General features: G+C 41.3%; 1 protein-coding gene across 3 annotated transcripts in view; it reads left to right on the top strand.

The window, feature by feature from the left end:
• Positions 1 to 21025, top strand: part of ARMH3 (armadillo like helical domain containing 3) — a 122769-nt gene that overhangs the window by 42445 nt on the left and 59299 nt on the right. For all 3 annotated transcript variants that reach the window (XM_059476934.1, XM_059476931.1, XM_059476932.1), the window contains exons 21-23: positions 9103 to 9185; positions 9682 to 9808; positions 12450 to 12525. In XM_059476934.1, coding sequence (XP_059332917.1) covers positions 9103 to 9185; positions 9682 to 9808; positions 12450 to 12525 — 286 coding nt within the window. The remainder of the gene's footprint in view (positions 1 to 9102; positions 9186 to 9681; positions 9809 to 12449; positions 12526 to 21025) is intronic.

Raw genomic sequence — 21025 nt, 5'->3', positions numbered from 1 at the left:
ATTAGGAAACTTGGGAACAGCCAGTTCACTGCTCTCAGAAACAGCCTGTTATGCCCAATGTTCTTGGGCTGGTTTGTACAGCACTTGAGTGATGGACCGTGCTATATGTGTTGTTGTTGTTGTCAAGCATGTATGAGCTATGCCAGAAGAGTTTTCATGAGTCATTTAAGCTTTTTATATAAAAAGAACTAATTTCTTCAACTCCTCCCCCTTCAAAATTAGCAATGCTTGAGCAATTCATGCTGAGCTTAGGGGGTGCAGGTAACTTCTTTGCAGTTGCTATGGTTTGCTTTAAGCAAAAGCTATGTTTAAAGAAACAGAAAAGCAGTACTAATAAAGACTTCTAATAGCAAGAGTAGAGCCTAAAAAATCTGAATTATAATAATGATGAAATAGCTATTTATTGGGGTAGTTGAATGCAAAGTAGGATTAACAGTGGGTATTACCATTAGTAAGATGAGTTGAAGATCAGTTTTCAAATTGTTTTAACATAAGGCTGTAGTTCCTTATCTTGTAGCTTAGTTAATTTGGTAGATGCAGAATGCACTGTTAAAATAAGGATACTTCAAATATGTAGCACCATTAAGAAGTTAATTTTTCTCCTTTTCATTTTAGGGTTATCAAAGCAGACTTCTACAATGCTGCTAGACAAAATGCACGTTTTTTCTTTTTGTACACTCTTCAGATCTTTTTGTCAGGTTCTGTATTTATAATAAGAATAGTACTGCATTCAAAAATTCTTGGGTGTATAATAAAAACATGAAAGGTTCCTGTGTGGAAGATTTTAAAGAAACAATTTTTTGTGGAGGAGAATGTTCCCCCCCCCGAATTTCAGTGTATATAATACTGCCCTTATGCAGTGCATATTTAAGATGGTATTGTGTAATCACTTTGTTTTAATATTTTTGTGACTGAAATGTTGATTACTGAGAGTGTGTTAGCTATGTAATTTCTGGTTCTACAACTGTGGATCAGGTCTGCTTCAACCCTCTGATTTATGTTGCTGAACAGACTGGAAGTCAGGTGATGTTGTGTCTTCCCTTCATCTCTAATCCAGCTGTCACTGTCACTTTCTGCAGCAGCTATCTGGCAAGGGAAGCTTATCATCTTGCAGCTCTTGTGGAGGCAGGATTCACACACTGGTGTACCACACAGTCGAGTTCACTGGCAAAGTTCCTGGTCACTGGATGCCATGAGAGTTTGGAAGAACATAGAGCTGCTTGGCCAGTTAGCAAATGGCTCAGTTTCTCACACAAACTAAAAGCTGTAACTTTGTGTGCCATGGAATACATTCTGGGAGTTTGCAGCCCTTAGGGGGTTCTATTTGCTTTATTATAGGAGTGTTGGTGTTTGTGATATGTGGTACTGTGTCGGCCCAAGCTGGGTTCAGGAATGCAATTGTTAATCCTGTTATCTATTTCATAGTATGATATATCTATCATACTGAAGGAATTCAGGAAAGGATTGAAATTGAAAGATGGTTTTATAAAATAATTTTTGTTTATAGTTGTGGTGAGTTGTGGGTTGATAGTTATTAATTTATTTAATTTGTACTCGTGGCAGAACTCCACGTTACCCCAAAGAAAACCCCGGTCCCATCTTACACAGCTCACTTACTGGCAGCAAGATGGGAAGGTCAGAAGGAGGACTGCAAATGTCTGCTTGTAGTATTCTTCTGTCATTCTCAGCTGGTGGGACAATGTCCTGCTCACCTTTCCACATTACCTCCTCAACCAAAGCTAGAATATTTTCATGGGAACACTCCAGCCTTTAGTGAAATGCCGTGGTGTTAAACTCTTAAAGAAGATAGTGTAAGAAATGCAGAAACTCAATGGCTTCTTGTAAAGGAGGATGTTCTAAATTCCCTGCATGGGTCATTTTAAGGAAGCATCTGCTTTTACTTAATTCTAGTTTACTTTTACTTTATGTTAACTTATTTTAATATTGATGGTAAAGGGTTTGACCCTGATAGCTAGTGAACAGAAAAAGTAGAATATCAGATTTGGGGCTGTTACTGATCACCTGGTGAGATGAGGGTGGGAATTTCTCAACATAGCCTTGCTCAGATAAGCACAAATGGAATTTAGTCATTTGCATGGGTAAAAGTCTGGCAACGTTTTGGTCATCCTGCCTCAGCTTGGCAGATCTCATCCAGATATGTTGCTCTGTTGTGTTTTTAATAAAGCTAGCAAATGCTGGAGAACTTGATTGTGCATCATTAACAGTTTGCAGATCATAGTGACCTAGTGGAGATAGTGTGATAATTTCTCCTGGGAAATGGTCCCGTTGATGATAGAAGTGTTACAGTCAGCTGGTCAAAGCTGTTTCTTTATCTGCAAGGAGGGATTGCAGCACTCAGAATGCAGCACTCAGAATTTATCCCATGCCCCTTTTTGTGTTCAAGCAGCATCACTCCTGGCTTCCTTACCTTGCAGTCTTTCCATGTTCTCACACAATATTTCCTTTCTTTCTCCAGATTCTCCACCTTTTCTGTTTTAAAACCTGAGGCAAAAATGTGCAATGTTAACTCCCAAGACTACTGTTTAACAGTGTGAACCTACACTGTCAGACAAAACAGAACTGAGCTCAATACTACCCTTTCTTCTAAAGAGGGATGAAGCTTATGGGTGTGTTTGTTTGTTTTTTTTAACAAATGAATTATTTATTTGTAAGAAAAAAGCATATTGTTCATCTGAGCTTTAGCTGAAGTTGGAAAATTTGTGTTATTTCATATTGCTTGCTGGATTGCCATCTAGCAGCGTTGCTCTGGCATCAGCAATCAGCATTTCCATTAAGCTTGCAATTTCACACTGTTGGCTCCATTTAGGTGGGAACAGTGAGTACCAGGGATGGGGGCTATATAAAGAGAGTAAAGGCTTGGAAGTGAAGGAGTCTGCTCAACTAATCCTGGGAGCGATGGCTCGTGCCAGCGTGTGCTCCAGCCCTCTGGCAAGCTGTTGATTCTCATTAAGGAAACAGCCTGCTTTCATGGATGGGCCCTTGAGAGCCAGTCATGGGCAAAAGAGAGGGCAGCTGTAGAGTGCTGGTGATGGGGAGCCTGCCAGTTGCCAGCTGCTTTTTGCCTTTTGTAGCTGTGGTGGCTGAGGAGCAACTCGGCAGTGCCTGTGGCAGCGAAGAGGGAGGGTAGAGGAGTGCCCAGGCAGGTGATGGCTACAGTAGCTGGATGCTCCCTCCTGATCAGAGCACAGGGAAGGAGCTGGAGCATGTTGACTCATGATGTTGACAGAGCTTTTATTGCTTCCCCTGGTCCCAAGAGGGGACTGCAGTGTTGGTGCAAGAGTCTTGTGTTCTAATGCTGTGGGTGATTGACAGGAAGCTGCAAGTGCTGTCCCTGAGTAATTGCTTCACTTGTCCAAGAGTGCTGGGGTAGTTTGTGCCTCAGGGAGTTCTGGTGTGTTAGTTTGTAATAGCAATGTAACTATTTCTCTGACAGGATTCCTATTCCTACAACTCTATCTGGAAAATACCTGTGTAGGTTCTTTCCTGTCAAACCCAATCTGTAGATTCTCATCTCCTGCTGAGTTTGTTTTGATCACTGTTCTTCTGAGTGCCTGCCAAAGCTGAATGTGGCCAGATCTGCACCCTCTTAACACTTAGGTCATCTCAGAATGTCATATTTGAGCCTTTTGCTTCCCTAAATCCGAATTGCATTTCAGGTGTAGCATTTTCTAGAAGTGATTACTCTGTTCTGGGGTCTCTTCTCATAGCTGCACAGTGGGCTGTACGGTTATCCTAGCTTAGCCCTTGTGACTTCTAGTCTGTAACAAGAGAGTGGACTGGTCTGTGGTTATGGTGTTGGCATGTTGTGAGAATCTGCTTTTTTCACATTCTGTGCTGTAATTTCCTTTGTGTAAGGGAATCATGCTGAATTTTGGAATCTGAAAGAACATATTAGAAAGCATTGTTTGGCCTATTGTTTTTCAACAAGTGTTGATGTTGACCATGTAGAGACAGCACACTAAGCTTAGGTGGAGCTTTGACCTGGCCAGGTACAGCCAGGGCTCGTGGTGTTGCTGTTTATACTTCCAGTGCTGTTGCAGGCAGAATGCTCCTGTTTTCTCTTGTATGCTGGAAGAACTGAAGCACAGAAAGACCAGTGCTGCTTCATGGAGAATCTAATCCACTCTGTTCTTAGTTGCACTTGGCCTTAACCGGATCTGGCTACAGTGAGTAGTGTGGACCTTGCCTTGCCAGTATCTGCATATGAGCAGGATGGCTGTAGGAGGTGCAGGGTGGTTACTGTGCTGCTGAAGCACTTGTGGGCAGATGACTTCTCTGCAGCATGCAAGTGTTTTCTGGATGTCACGATCAGCTGCCTTCCAGTGGTGGATGGGTGGGGACCCTTCTAAGGGGATTGTGATCCTTCTAAGGGGATTCTAGTTTGAGACACTGGAAGGAGGACACTGAATACACTGTTGGTTCAATGGTAACTTCTAGAGGGAATGGGAAAGTCACTGTTCTTCCCCGTGTGCCCTGAAAGTTGAAGGGTAGAAAATTGGAGAATTTTAGTAGAGCACTGGATCTTTTTAATGGATGTTATACTGCAGCTGAGGAGCCCTCACATCTCTTTCTGCCTTGCTCCTTTCTTGAGGGCCATTATATGCACCATTAGAAGATCCTTGACCTGTAAGTGCAGCAGATGCAGTGACAGAGGCCTCTGTACTGTGCTCAACCCATCCAACCTCTCATTGATGAGTGTTTCAGGGCTTTTCTCTTCTGCTCCATTGTGCAATAACACATCACAGCCTTCTGATGCTCCTGGCAGAGTCTGTGCTACATTCTGACTTGCCCAGGGGATAATACTACTCTTTTTCCCCCCTTTTCTCTTGGCCTACCTCCATGGTCCCATTGCATTACACATGATCCACACAGAGAACACTGAGACAGTAAATAAAAAAAACCCCAACTTTGTGTGAATCCAAATTCACCTGGGGCTGAATATACGTCTGTTTGAAACAAGACTTACAGGGAGAGAAGGTAAGTCTGCTGTGTGAATAGGAATAGGGGAAGGAGGGAGTGAAGGGCAACTGTAGCAGGAATTACCTCCTTCCTGGTAGAAGAAAATGAGAGATGGTGGCTGCCCACAGTCTTCTCACAGAGGACTGGCGTGAGGGAGGGCAGCAAATAACTGAGCAGGCGTGTACTGCTGCTCCTTAGCAGACAGAGTGGCTACAGAAGCTGATAAGGGAAAGTGTCTTTAAAAGCAGCTGTGCAGCAAAAGAGCTAAGAGGTTCTTTCACTTAAATGCAGTCATTTCAATTTAAAAAGTAGGGAGGATATCTGTGATGTCACTTTTCATCCTTTGGCTAGAATTATCCTTTGGAGAGAAAATTGTTCAAGAATCAACGTGCTATATACCAGTTTTCACATGAAGCCTGTCACATGGCTCTGTGTCCACTCAGCATGCTTGTCCACTTGGTTTGAGGCTCTAAACACAGGTGTCCGAAGCTGTGTTCCCTTCTTGTTAAGAAGCATAGCCAGTGTACTCAGCTCAGGTCACTTACAGGAATATACTGGTGGCTGCTTTTTTAGTTACAGTCTTCTCCCTTTATTGCTAAAGAAATCTTAATGGCACTGTTGTATTGTGAAATTATGGATGTTCCAAGACACAGTGGGTGTTTTAGGTCCTGCTAATAAATACCAAGAACAGATATCTTTAGGGAGGAAAAAAGGGCTCTAGAGGGTACTGCAAAAATTGTTTTCCAGTTAATGCTGAAATAGATCTCATATCCAAACCATCCATTGCTGTTAAACCCTGGTGCATAATTTGGGATAAGGTGGCTGAGCCCAAGCAAGGAACACATTTGCGTCTGCCTGTGCAGCTGGGAGACTGAATTGCTCCTCTGCTGGGAAAAAAAAAGAAAGATAATTTCCTGGCTAGAAAGGGCAGTCTGCAGGTGGGGTGTGAGAGGCGAGCAGTTGATTGCAGCAGGGAAAATGTGACACATCTGGTTTGGCTTCAGATTGTTTAGGAATGGTAGCATCAGTGCTCTGTTGGAGCTCAAGGGCAGAGGGGTGTTCAGTCAGTTGGACTTTCCTCTAAAGGTTTATTTTGTGTGTGTAATTGTTGCTGAAGGGCACTAGGCATGTGAAGCCAGATCTAAAAGTTGCTAGCTCTGAAAACTTCAGGGCATAGCTGTCCTAATTTTCAGCACAGGGTCTGCCTTTACAAACAAACTACAGAGACATGGCAAAGGGATTTAAAGGTTCCACAGTGTTTGTGGTCCTTAGAGACACTTGAGTAGAGGCTGCTGCAGAATGTGCTGGTGTGGAAAAAGACTGGCTGCTCTTTTAGTGTTGATGTAGTGTATATCCCAGTTAGGAACACTGCAACTTTTTAGGAATGTGTGGTTTCCTAGCAGTTGATTAAATTTTTCAGTGCAGGGCACACAGTGGCTGTAAACCTCTGATAGGGTAGTTCTTGTGACTGGGCTCTGAGCCCACACGCAGTTTCTTCTTCATGTGAAGCATGTCCCTCTCCTTCCTAGTTCTTAGGGAAGGAACAGCACAGAAAGTTTTGAGTGGGCTATGATTCAGTGCAATTCAGGTATAAATACTGATTTCAAGCAGAGCTAATCTCTTGTCTTCTTTGTAACTGAAACAGGAAAATTAAACATAGATTCATCACAATGGCTGAAACAAATGTAGAGCTAGAACAGAGAAAGTTCTCCTTCAAGTGTTGTCACCAATATAGAGCAGTACAAGTGCTTCAGGGTGGTTTATGAGAAGTACTGCAGTGGGCAGTTGTAGGGTGCTTGTCCTTGTCGTTTGGTGGGTGCTTGTGCTCTGGACAAATACACTTGTTCTTTTAAAAATACTTTCTCCTCATCATGGGCAGCTTTCATGTTCACTGATTTTGGATGGTTGGTGGTGGCTTCTTGTCACACTATGCCATGACCTGCTGACAAAGGCCATTCAGCAGGGCTCTTGTGGCAGAGTAAGAGGCAAAGAAATGAACATGGGGCTTCTCACAACTTGTCATAGGAAATCCAGAGCTCTGCTACTTTGCTTCCACAAAGCCAAGCTGCTGGTAATTGAACAGCAGCACCTGGTCACGGGCTGTGGCCCTGTGGACATTGTGGGTGGGAAGGAGGTAAAACCAAGCTTGTGACCATGAGATGGAGAAATGGCCAATGAGCTGCTGTGACAGAGATGCAGGGCAGCTGTCTGCAGTCCAAGGCACTGACTGACTGCAGGAGACTTTTTTTGCCGTGGAGTTTTGGTTACCTTGGCAACCTGTTTTTAGCTGGATCTTTGCTCCGGTGGAGAGCCCATCTGTACCTGCTACTTTGTTTTGAAACGTTTGTTTTGCAGGAAAAGAACTGACAGGAGTATTTTCAGAGCTGTGTTACTGTGGCATCCAGGCTCGGCTTTTGGTCCCAGGAGTTTGTGTGATGATGGGGTGATGATGGTACAGAGAGTTATGTGGCTGGATTGAAAAGGTGTTAATGTATTTGCTTCATGAGGTGAGCTGCTGACATGGAAGGGAGAAATGCTATTGCTGATGGTTAATCCTGGAATAGCTCTGAAAGATGCATCACTTGCATGTCTGGAGTTTGCAGAGAATTTTGTTCATTCCTGGTTTTCAGTTCAGCATCAGGCACCTGCTGGAAGATTAGATGGAAGTAGCTTCTGCCTGTGATGAGTAAATACCCACCTTGGGCTGTAGACTTCCCTTTGGGTGTGCATGTATAAACTTGTGATACTCAGGGTGAACTTGTAGTACTGTAAAGTAGAGCTTGCAGGACTGCATTTGGAATCTGACAGTTTTGTTTAATTCAAGATCAGACTGGTGTGCTTGCTTGGTTTTGCTGTAGGTTTTTTGATTTTACCTTTTGTGAATACTTTGCAATCTTGAAGGGGATGAGTATGGAAATTCTGCCCATATCTCATTCCTGTTCCTTGTGCTCTATCTCTTCCTCTTTCATAGCCTGTACCTTGGGCTGAATGGTCTTTTCTGCATTCACTGTGGAGTTCCCCCAAACCACAGTTTATTTTCTCACCAGTTACTGGATGGTGTGTGACACCTGTGTAATGGTGGAGAAAAATGGATTAACGGGTTCTACTTGTGCCTGTAAGAAATAGGAGTAATGCTTGGTATTGTTCTGTTGGATGAAGTTACTAATTAGTAGATAATTAGGAACCTTTTAAAAAAGATGTGTACAGTGTTCCAGCATTGACTTTTCAGGACATCTTAATTCAGATGTTTTAAGTCTTGAAATGTGTTGACTTCAGAGAAGAGAGTACTTTAAGAACCTCTTCTAGTCAGGCATCAGCTTTCACTCCTGAACAGCTATAATGCAGAAGAAACTAGTTATCTGAAAATTTCAACAACTAGGAAAAAAAATAGATAAGAAACTTTACATTTTATTCAAGTGCATGGAATGCAGTTGTTTATTGTAAAGTCTGTTTGATTAAAGCATTTTTAGCCAACCTTTTTGTTAATTGCCACTGTTACTAACTGATACTGGGTGGTTACAGCAGGAGCTTTTGTTGTTTTATTATTTAAGACAAGTGTGAACCAGATCTGTAATCTTTACGGCACAGCCCCAGATAACTGACACAATAAAGTACTACATCCTCCTTTTTGCCAGTACAGCAGCACTGACACAGAGCTACAGAAAAGCTGTGCTGTGGGGGTTTTCTTACCTTTTTTATTTTTTATAACTGCGGGTATCAACAAGAGTGACAGTTTGGGGCTGCCTGTGCATACATCATGTTGGTGATATGTGAAGCAGAAATGAGACAGTTGGGTTTTCCAACCCCAAAGCTCGCTCCAGGATCTAGCTGATTGAAAAATCTTGAACTGAGTTAGCAAGGGATGTACCTTGAGCCTGAGTAGATTTGATTGGTAAGTCAGTGAAGGAGAATAAATGTGGGAAGGTAAAATAACTGTCACCTACCTGTTTGGCAAGGTATTTTAGCAAAAAAAAGCACCGCCAAATCCTGCATATAAATTGATACATTTCTGAGGTGAGTAGTTTAATTTACACTAGATAATGTAAATGCGTCTGTATATAAGTTGTTGAGAATGGCTTTGCTTTTAATAGTATTTTAAAAATACTTATTATTTTCTCCTAGCTTTGATCAACTTGTTGAAGTTCCTCATGTCTAATGAGACTGTGTTGCTGGCCAAGCACAACATCTTCACCCTTGCTCTTATGGTAAGCATCTTCACCCTTGCACAAATCCTCTTAATTTTAACAACTTAATTGTGAACTAATATTAGGAAGGAATTGTAATGCTGAAATGATTCCAGAAAGGATTTCTGGCCTGTTAAGGAGTTATGAGAATAAGGCCATGAAGCAGAGGAATATTGTGGTTGGTTTCACTAGGTGTTTGGAAAGGGCACTGCTTGGACTCACTATAGGGTGAAATAAAGAAGTCTGTGTGAGGAAAGGCCTAGTTTAATTTTCCACATTTGTTAATTTTTTTTTTTTTTTTTGTTCTGTGGTCTTTTGTATTCAAAATAGAAACATGCCTTTCTGGCCCTAGATAAAACAGTATTTAAGCTTCTTGTCTGTCTCTTTGGTACTGTAAAGAAAATCTGCTGCTACTGCAAGCGATTCCTTTGAAAGTTTTGACATAATGTGTATTGCTTCTGTTGCAGAATAGATTTGGGGTAAGTGTTCCTCTTGCAACTTCTTTTCACTTGTATAGGTTGTGAACCTGTTCAACATGTTCATCACTTATGGAGACACATTTCTGCCCACTCCCAGCAGCTATGATGAGCTCTATTATGAAATCATTCGCATGCACCAGAATTTTGACAACCTTTATTCTATGGGTGAGTACCTCCTGACTCGTCAGGGCTGCTGCTGCCTGGAAGTGAGGGTGGTGGAAGAGGGATGTTTGTGTCAAGTGTTTGCTGTCTACCTGCTACTGATGTCTTCTGTGCTGAGTGAACATCTTTTGTGCACTAGGGCATGTTAGTAAATTAAGAATTGAAGGATAAGCTCATTAAAAGGATAAGGTTTTTTTAATGTCACAAAAAATACGAACAGGCTCCTTGCCCCTACCTCTGTCACCTAATGTTGGAAATATAAATTTATTGTCACAATGGAGTATGTGGTATTTCATGCATTTTGTGTAGTTTTCTTCTGTTACATTTGACAATTTCAAGTCAAAAAGCAGGTACATGCTGCAGAACTACCCAGCATAGAGAAACACTGAATGCAAGTAAGAATTTGGAAAAGAATTTGAGAAACTTACAGCAGGAGGCTTGCTGTGCTAGACAAATCACATCCACTTCACTCATTGCCAAAGCAACCAAGAAAACAGCCCTCACAAACCTGCTTGCAGTGACAAGTGAATTGCTGGACTGAAGAATGTGCCCCCTGGCAAAACAGGGAGAAGCTGCCAACCTTCAAGAGAGAGGGAAGGGAGCCAAGTGTCACCCAGCAGGGAAGAGGAACAAAGAAAAGCAAGGAATGCATGGAGGCATAATCAGTCAGTGTTAGACACTGGCACCTGCAGCCCAGGGTAGCTGCAGCAGCACTGGTGTGCTGCATACTTGAAGCTGTGAAAAAAGAATATAGCTGTGTTCTTTGTTTGCTTCATTCCAAAAGGACCTTTCATTCCTTCACCCTCGGCTCCCTTCTCAGCCTGATCACCCAAGGAACAACAGGAATTTGTATAAATGTTTAAGGAGAGCTAAAGGGCAGACAGTTGGGCCACAGCCCTCTTCTGACATGGGGGAGAGACATCCTCACCTAAATGAAAGTAGCTGAGTACACCCTGTAACTGCAAGCAGAAACAAACTGCCCTTTTGTATAAATTTCCCACAGTTTTCAACTGTTACATAAGGGATTGCTTGGCCATTTTTGTACCTTCTGAGTGCATAAGATTTTTTGCTTACCCATTTTCTACTCCCTGAGTAGAGTTGCAGCTAGTGAGGTGAGGTGCGGTGCTCTTACTAGGTTATATTTTTTTCAAACCCATCCCCTGTAGAAGCAGAAGGTAAGTGGAATAGAAGAATAAAGCACTCGAATACTTCCTCAGTTGGGTTGCAAAAGGCACAACTGAGCTGTTGAAACAATTTATCACATGAATGTTTGCCATCCTCCTATGTAAACTCTGTTGAATTACTCTTGCAGGCGCCTGAATTGAATATATTGCTTCAGATATTCTAGCACAGTACCTACTGTGGGACAAAACAATGTTACTCAGAGATGACAGCTTTTTTCTGCAGATGGCATGTAATGGTAGAATAGAAGGTGAGAAGGTAGCACTGTCTCAAGCTAATGAAAGCTACCAGGTGTCCTGATAGCTTCCCTTTGCTTGTCAGCCCATCTCTGAGACTACAGTGACCCTTCTGTCCCCTAGACCTGGGGTATTAGCAGAGATGAGAAAGCAACTCAATCCTTTAGTTCTTCTGTTAATGTGGTTGAAACTTGCCATGTTGGGAGTGGAGGTGGAATCTAATTGATTTGGTTTTTTTCTTTTGTTCTGAAACTGAACTTTATCCAGATCTGCAGGACTGAAAGGTTCTGTCCTTCAATTATAAGCATAAGTATGCAACCACTGTGTTTAACCATTCACTTGTAGAATCCATGCTTCTGGATGATCCTAAATTTGGGTGGTGAACTGTTCCTTCACTTCTAAATTGAGGGTGAACAATTTTTGTGGAGTCTAACCTCCAGAAAACCCTGTATCTACAAATTCATAGAAAATTCCCTTTGTTCAGGCAAGATGGAAATTAATCAAAACATCTGCTACAGGATCTGTTATTGTTTTGATGCTTACCAAGAGTTGTGCAAGTAACTGCCACCATAAAAACACTACATATTTTGACCTAAATAAGTATTTTTGGTACTCTGGCAGAAAAGAATTGGATTCCCTAGAAGTTCTTCCTGTTGCAGAATGTTTTCAGATCTGCTCTTAAGTCTGTCAGAGACCATCTGTGCAGGACAACACCACCCTTCTTCCTACAGGCAGTGCTTTTTCTTTACCCTGGTGTGTAATTTCTCTCTGCAGCTCTAGATAAATGGGCATGTGAAGAATTCTTCATTGCTGGAGAGGGTTTTAAATGCACTATGTAGTCCAGTTCAGATGGAACCTTGCATTAGCAGGAGCTGAAGGAGAACAGCTGTGTGTGGAATAAGAGCTGTTCTAGGTTTGGGATGCTGCTCTGATTCTGGAGAAAATAAACTCTCTGTGTGACAGTGAAAGCAGTTTGGAGCGCCCAGGTTCTCCCATCCCCTGTGGCTTAAGTCATTATTCTGTTTTGCTCACCCCTCCCATGTTCCTTATGTTTCTTAGATGGGCTTTGAAGGGAATTTCTACCCTGGATCACAGATTCTCAAAGATGACCTTTGTTTTGATGTGGTTCCTGGACTGCCATCTTGCCAAAGCAGATTTTTTTTCCTGTTTTGAATTATGAAATTGCCAGTTCTGTGCCAGCACTGTTAACTGTTTTCTCCTTTCAGTTCTAAGGCTGTCTACCAATGCTGGTCAATGGAAAGAGCCTGCAAGCAAGGTGACCCATGCATTAGTCAATATTAGGTAAGGAGTAGAAGTTAATTACTCTTTTAAAGTTTCTCATTTCTTGTGTGTGACTACATTTTTATCGTGACAGTTACACATTTGTTTTAATGAATGTTGTTTTGAATCTGTTCTACTTGTTGGGCTAAGTTGTTGCTCAGACAGGGCTCGCAGGCATAAAGGAATGATCACCAGGGTTTGATTGTCCCCTAATAATTCTCTCAGCTCTTCTGTAGACTGAGTGCTTTCAAAGCATAGCACAAACTGTAATGAATTAATCCTCATATCATTCTTGGGAGAAGTTATGCAGTAGAGAATAATGCTGTGCTGGCAGAGCAGTTGTGAACCTAATGGATTTCTGTTGAGTGATTCCATAGCAATTCCACAAAGCTATGAAGGGGACTGTAAGCCTGCTGTAATAAGCAGATTTGAGGCCTCTTAACATTGAAAGATTTTTGTGTGTTTAAAACTGATTATTTAAGGATGTTTTAATGTTCTCTTAAACCTCCACTTCCTGTTCAAGGGCAGAAGGGGAGAAATTATGCTTTACTTGTAAGGCTAAGGTGTGTAAATCTAGGTATGTATTCTTTCATAATGGCAATAATTTATTTTTATGGCAGCTACTAGTGACCAAGCTGGGTACTGGGCAAGAAGATCATGGATATGATTGATTGGAAAATGGAGGAATGTTGAGAGGGAAAATTTACTTCTTAGCTCTGGCTTATAAAGAAACCATGTAAGATAAAAGTACTTCTACTGAAAAAAAATCTCTATATCACTTCCCTAGTCACTCCAGACACTTGGTGTCTGTGCAACACCAAGTAGCTCAGTAATCTTGCATTGCTAGTACTCATTGTTTTCCTCATTACAAAAGACATGGTGTAGGACAAACTCCCTGAGGGCATTTTTCAAGTCAATATACATCTACATGTCTGTAAACCACCTTAAAGGTTCCCTCAAAAAGTCTGTAAGCATCATAAATGATTCTAGACTTATTTTGCTGCTATCCTTATTTTTGCGGTTTTTTAAACAGATGTAAGTGAACGTGTGTGGGTAGATAGTGCACTTGGAGTGAAGCAGCAGAACAGGTGGCTGTTGACTAATGTCACTAAATGTGACAAAGTGCCTGCTCTGGGAATGCTCAGTGTAACCAGCGAGAGAAGTCTACGCTTGGAAGGGAGAAAAACCAAGTGATCACAGAGAGTTTGTGCTCACCTCTGGTTTGTGGAACCAAGGCTTTGCATGGGCTTATTTCCTGTTGGCTTTGCAACTGCTTTTGTGAAGATAAGCATGCAGTTGAGACAAGATGCAACCAAAAACCCAGCAAAACCCTCACTTTGTGTGTCCTGTTATGGTATGAACATGATACACCTTCAAGAATAACCTGTATCAGATGTGTTCATGTCTGCACTCACTGGAGCCTCTTTCTCTTCTGGACTTAGGGTAGCTTTCCTCTGCTCCTCCCAACTGCTCATCTATGTTGAAATTTCATGAATGACTGCTTTTCATTCAGTGAAATCAGTAAAGGTCTACATTACAGATGATTCAAGGCCTTGACAGGGATTAGAATTCTGAGAAGTTAGTCTGATTTATCCCATTTCCTCACTCTCAAAAAAGAGAAGGAGGAGAGTTTTGTCTTCTGTTTTGTCTTCTTCTGGTGGTAGAAATACTATGTCTGAAGGGTTCTTTAGCTGAATAGATTTCAGAGCAGCCAGAGAAGTCCAAAGGTAGTGTGCTTTTGTGAAGGTGTTTGACAGTGTGATGTGACAGGGACTAGAACCTGGCTTAGCTCCCCATTATCTGGGTTTCCTGTTTGTTTCTGCCCCTTTGGTTTTCCCTTAGAGTGGTCTTAGTGTGCTGTCTTATTTGGATGCTTTTGCCATGAAGGAAATGAATTTAGAGAAATCCACACTGGATTTTTTCCTCCCCTTGCTTCATCATTCTGTAAAGTTTTTATGAGCAGTGATTACCTGCTTTTTGCTGTAACTCTGAAGTGCAAAGTCATGCTTTGGTTTATATCTTGGTCTCATTACACAAGCTATTTAAAAATAAATAAACATTGCAATTTCCTTATCCTAGGGCTTTTAGTGGGTTTTAGAAATATAAAAGCATCTGCCTGTGCATGCATACAGTGGGCTTTAACAAGTGTCTTAAATCCTAGTGTACAATTTTATGTGCATTTCTGCTGGGAGAGGAGTTATTTACAGTGTTTCAAGGCTGCAATGCATTTGTGTTACAGGAGTAACTATTGAGGAGGCACTGAAACAGTCCTGCTTGTACCCCACAGTGCTGGACTGATGAGCTCTGCTGATTAATTGCTTAAATAGACAGGATGAGTAATGCCTAGAGAATCTTAGACACGTTCTTCTTTAAACTCAGCCGCAGAGAGATCCCGCTTTGTGTGTCCTATTATGGTATGAACAGCACCTTTTAGTTGGACTAAAAATTCTCCAGTAGGGTCTGAGTTTTGTTGTTGCTGATTATTTGAATTTTGTTGTCCTTACTCCAGTCAAAAAAGCAGTTGTGAATATTCTTTTTGAGTGTTAAGAGACAGGGAGACTATTTCTGCCTTCTTTCCTTTCTACAGATAATTCATAATTTCTGTCCAACCCAAAGAAAATGAAAAATTGAAGAAGAAAGAATAATAATGTCCTTATCTGTCTGAAAATCTTACATACCAAACTGGAATGAGTGATTCTGATTGCCGTCCTATCTCATAATAGTCATTATAATTTCTGTCTGTGGATTTGTCTCTGTGGTTTTCATAAATAATTGAGATATGATAGACTGCAAGATATAGCCTCAGCACTGATGAGGTTGAAATAGGAAGGTGCAGCAGTTGGTGGTTTAAAAACTCACCTTCTCACCTATGAGGAAATAAACACATTTTGAGACTAGTTTTTTTTTTAAAACTAATGAGCCTCTTCAAGATAACATTGTGCAGATTTGCATTTAATGAGAATTTTATTAATGTGGGGTTCAAAGGGGCATTTTCTGATTGACTATTCAGTGAGCAAGGTGGCAGCTGAATCCTTGTATTCTTTTAATAGACTTTATCCTGATCAGGATTTTTCCAAGGTGAATAAATAGATTAACTCAATGATTAATAGGCTGAATTTCTCCCTTGTCTGAAATTCAGCCCTGTCATAATTTTATTTTTCTCACTGAACCACTTTTAATAAGCAGAGAGTAAGTTTGTAGCATGGAACTGGGTGATAGGAAAATTTTTTTTTTTAGGTGTTTTCTGTGCTGTTGTAGCATAAGCTGCAATCCTCGCTTGGGTGCTCTCATTCACTCTTCCATCTTGCAGCTACTTTTGTTCCACTTGAGCCACCCTGTGTGATGCTTTTTCCTTGAATGGAAGGTGCTGCTTCTCCCAGGGCTCCTTTGGGGTTGTAAAGAAGAGACTGGGGATTTAGGAGGAGCACTCAGAGCGTTGCATGGATGTGTATAAAATGATTATGCTTGGTGCCAGTCTACGTAGGAGCACTCTGAAGGAACATTGGCAATTTTAGCTAGGCCAAATTGGACTGTGCTTGTTTGTTGTAAGACACTTGTCATCCTGGCCTTGAAGCTATAGCTCCTGATAAATTACCAGCACTCACAGAACTGCATTTATTGAAAGCCTTGACAGAGGAGAAGGCTCCATTCAGATATTTGTTAGAAAGTGGGCCACTGCAAGCAGTCCAGCTAATACCTTCAGGATTGTTCCACCAGACTGCAAGGAATTTAGCGTTTGTTTAAGGAGAGAGGAGGCCAAAATGCTGCTGACCTAGTCATGTTGCAATGGCTTTTATGCAGGATATGTGAAAGTGGACCTGCTGATAGAGAAATGCATCTGTATTCGTGGTGTAGGTGGTGACCTACAGATTACAGTCAGCTGAGACTGTGTGCAAAATATGTGTTTATATCTGTACACACACACTTGCTTCCTTGCCTCTCTGTACAGACTAATAGACATACAAACACATTTCTTGCCCATATGAATCAGAGTGAAAATGGGAGAACAAACTTAAAGCCTGTTCATAAAAAGAAATGGTCAAGAAAATCTAAGTGCATGTATGTTGAAATACAGATATCTGTATGAACATTGCAGGTATATGCACCTATATAAATGTGAATATCCGTATATGGATGTCTGTGTATATATAAATGCATATATAATACTTATACAGACATATACACATATATACACTTAAATTATATATATTTATTTACATATAGAACATATGCACAGACATGTTTCCTTTGGCAATGGGCTTATTGAAGCCATAATCTCTGAGTTGAAAATACCAGGGTTCTACCAAGCTAGAACCTTGTTTCTGGCCTCTCTCAGATGAACCACAAGGGTTGGCTATAGATGCTCAGGTGTTGTTTCTTCCAGCAGTGTGGTTGCACTGGATGTATCCCCTGGGACTGTGGGACCATGTGGAGCTGCTCAGAGCAGCAGAGGGTGCTCAGGCATGCAGGTTACAGCCCACAGTGATCTGGAGTTCATTCCCTGCAATTCTTAAAACCACCTGTGAGGACTACACTGATGGAATAACAACTCCATTGAATTGTTCACTGAGGTGTGTTTAATCGTAATGACCTCTGACATGCTGTCACTGCTAATCAGCCTGACTGAGCTCAGATCACCGGATAGTACAAGGCAGTCAACAATTATTTTTGTAATAAGAAAAGAGCAACAAGGCCTAAAGAGAAACTCAGCAATGTATTTTCTCAGTACTTTTAAATTGTAACACAAGCTTGACAAGATTATGGATCAAATTCTTACTAAAATGATATAAGAAAACTTCTGAAGTGTGTGTATCCAAGCTATTTGAAGAATTAGTTCATTGCAGTTTTCAGGTGGTAGTGTGGTAGCTGGGAAAAATTCTGATCTGAAAATCTGAAAGCAGATTTTAGATGAGGATTCTGGCTTTGTTCTGGTTCTTTTTTAGTGATCTGTGGTCACTCCTAACAGAAGTAGCAAAGGTAGCAGTCCCTTCTTGTCATTTCATGTGTTTCTTGTTGCTTGCTTTTCTGGCTGCAGAGGGGCACAGCAAAACAGTTCCTGAAATGCCACAGTAGTTATAACAGAGTTATAGTGGTTACTCAGAATTCACCTGCTACCACTGCTTGTTTTTCACTCCACCTTGCAGTATTGTGGTAGGGAAAGTTCCTTTGCTAGGAGCAGCAGATCTTGGTGTGAACAGGTTCTGGCACCTGAGCAGAGGAAGCAGGCAGATTGAAAGGGAAAGACCTTATGACTAACAACATAATAGCAGAAGAATCAAAAAAGAAGGAAATTCCTATCTTCAGTTGCCATGTTTCATCTTTTCACAGCAGTCTAACACATGTTTCAGTTATTTTTGTAAGTATTTAAGTAAGTATTACACAACTTTCATCTAGTTGTGTAACTTCAGTGCTTCGTTTCTTGTACATGATCCGATTTCTTCTCAAGACAGGAGTGTTAGTAGTTTTCAGTTGTTGCTCTTTATTTACTAACTGATTCATCTTGGTGTGTTTCTTTTATAGAGCCATAGCCAATTTCATTCTGCTATAATTTTCTTTCATTCTTTCTCATTAAGCAGTGGCTTAATTAAATGTTGTCTCTGCCACTGGCCCAAATCCAGAGAGCAAATCTGTTGAGTGGCATTGTATGTGCCATTTCCACAGACACAGCAGCGTGGTACATCCCAGCTCACCTTCCTGCTTTCTGCCAGTTACTTCCATTTCAGTCATGAAGGGACTCTGACAATGTCCAGCCTGTTTTCTCTTTAATGAACTTCTGTTTTCAGTAGGTTTTCAAAAGGATTGATTTCTTTGTTGTTTGCTTCTTTCTGTGGTGACTTTCTTTCTGGAGCTGATGCTGATTTTAAGCAAAGATGTTTGTGTGGCAAAGAATGCCTCTGTCTGAGATACTATAGCCATGGCTTGCTTTTTCAGTGCATTTGGATGCCATTCTGCAGAGATCACTAAAATTTCATCCTCAAAGTAAACAAGGCTCTTTGGATTGGAGTGGTTGGAATCTTGAAGTGATTTATTTCTAGGACAGTAGCCTTGCTTAAGTGGCTTTTGTAGCTTTTCCCCAAGGTCTGCAATTGTGTCAGCAGCTTTCATCTCCTTTCCTCGTGTCTCAAAGGTGACAGGCTGGCCTTCAGGAGGGGCCTGGGAGCAGGACCCACTTCTGTACTTCAGCAGCTCTGTAGGGTTTGCTGGGGAGGTGAGCCCTGTGTACAAGGAGGATTGTTTGCTGGGTGGAGAGGAAACTGCTCTGCAGAGCAGGCACTGCTTGGCAGCTTCTTCTGAATTTCAGCTGGTCTCCTAGTTCATGTGGTCCTTGTAATATGAACATCTCAATGCAGTTTGCCCACTTGTGAACTTTTGTCCTCCTGGACATTTTATTGGAAACATTTCTTCCTTGAAATGTGAAAGATTTGCAAAGTTAGGCAGGATCTGTAGGCTACTTAGCAGTTTGGTGAGAAGTGTTGCCTCCATTGCAAATGTATTAGGACCCAGATTTCATTTGTTCTGTGTCAAATGCAACTGCTGTGAATAGGGAATTGCTGTCTGCAGATCTCTGCTGGACTCATGGGTGCAGATTGTAGGTTTACAAGGTGGAGTTAGTTAAGCTGCTAGCAATTTTTTTTTTTTTTTTGAAAGCTGTGTATGCAGCCTTGGAAGTGTGATGTTGGCACATCATTTCAGTTGTTGTGCCGATGAATTTGGGGAGTGAAGCTTTGGGAAGACAGTAGAGAAGTCAGAGGCTTCTCACTGCAATTGACGATTGAGGTCTCTTGTTTGATTTATGGGAGTGACTGTGCACAGCCTGGTCTGAAGAAGTGGGGCACCAGGCAAGAAATTGTTTTTTGTTTTGCTTGCCAAATACCTTTCTCTGTAGAAACATCAAAGTAGTGGAGAGTATATGTCAGTATGGGGAGTACTTCCAGTTTATTTCAGAAGTGGATATAGTATTTATTGGTCAGAAGGTTTTTTTCTATGCCATTTGCAGATCTTTTGGTCGTGAATCCCAGTGCTGGATTACAGGCAAATTATGTCTGAGCTCAGTAATGCATTAAAGCAGGTGCTGCAAATCTAGGATGCAGACTTGTAAACATCTTGTGTTTTTTGTTGAAGCTCAAAATCCTGAGAGCTCTGCTGTTTCTCTCTCTGAATTGTTGTATTGTTTCCTTCTGCTTATGAGAACAATCTTCATTACTTCTCTGGTACTGTGGCTGGCATGAGTTCAGTTCCTAATTGATAGAATTCAACCTTACAGTCAATGTCTTTGTTGGTTGCTCTGTTGCAGCCAGGAAGCAACCAGATTCTTTTGGCCCCAAGAACTGGCTCTACTGGAACATGATTGAAGCACAGTTTGAAACAGCTGTTTATAGCTTGTCGAAACTTCATCCATGCTGGTTTTATTCTTTGAGTAAATATAAGGGACTCTGATCTCTGCTGGTCTCAAATCTGGCTTTCAAGATTTGCTTCAGTGGAGAAGGAACATTAAGCAACTTTCTTCATAACCCAAACAATGTAAAAATCATTGTGAGCTTAAATAACACCTTTTTCCCTTGAAAAGTGATGTAGTATAATGCTGTTTTGCTCTTTCTGTTTAAAAGAAATCTGTTGCTCACAGCAGCAGCCAGAATTATTATTCCCTCTGAAAGTCTGGGCTGTGGGATGTGTACTTAAAGAAAAGCTTTTCAAAAGCCAGTAACATGTATTTCTTATTATCTTATACTAGTGGGGGGCCTAAAATTTGGATTTGCTCTAGGAATGTAAATGCCCTGTTCTCCTAATCTTCCTTTAGTACTAAACTGACAAAGTACCCACTCATTAAGTACATCTGCTCATTAAGGTAATGAAGTACCTACCTTATCTTGAACTGATACCCAGGATAATACATTGTTAGCATGACTGCAGAACTGCAGTCTGTGCTTTTTGTTGTTTTTTTTTCCTGGTGCACTCTAGATTGCACTAGAATCTGGAGCTCAGTTCCCAGGGGACTGTGAGAGGAAGACATCTTATTTCTAAGACTTTGTTCTTTTAAATAAATACTCGTTCCAGCTTCAAAGTGTTGGGGTTTTTTTAGGAGCTCCAGCCATGAAGGTAGAAAAGGTTGTCTTACCCTACCAATAGGTTGTCTTACCCTGTTTGTCAAGCAAAACAAAATCCAATTTCTTGCCTGGTGCCACACTTCTTCAGATGAGGCAGAGCGCAATCACTCACATAAATCAAGGCTGCAGAGGGGCTGACTTTGCAACTCCCAGGAAAGTAAGATGCTGCTTGGAGGGGAGGGGAAAAATAGAACTTGAGTGAGTGTGATTTCCACACACCACCCTCTACCTTCCAAAATGTGAAGTCTATGTGCTCTGATACCTCTGAGTACACATTGAAACTAAGATACATCAGAGTTTCTGGTGGCCTGAATGAAATTGACTGCTTGTGAATCCTAGAATGCAACCTTTTATTCCCACCCTATGTAGTCTTTAATTTTTTTTCTAACCCTTGCAGCTATAAGAAAATTCTGACT

This window comes from Ammospiza nelsoni, chromosome 8 (assembly GCF_027579445.1).
Source record: "Ammospiza nelsoni isolate bAmmNel1 chromosome 8, bAmmNel1.pri, whole genome shotgun sequence".
NCBI classification, from domain to species: Eukaryota; Metazoa; Chordata; class Aves; order Passeriformes; family Passerellidae; genus Ammospiza; species Ammospiza nelsoni.
The sequence above is the reverse complement of the archived record's forward strand: the minus strand, read 5'-3'. Positions and strand labels throughout refer to the sequence as shown.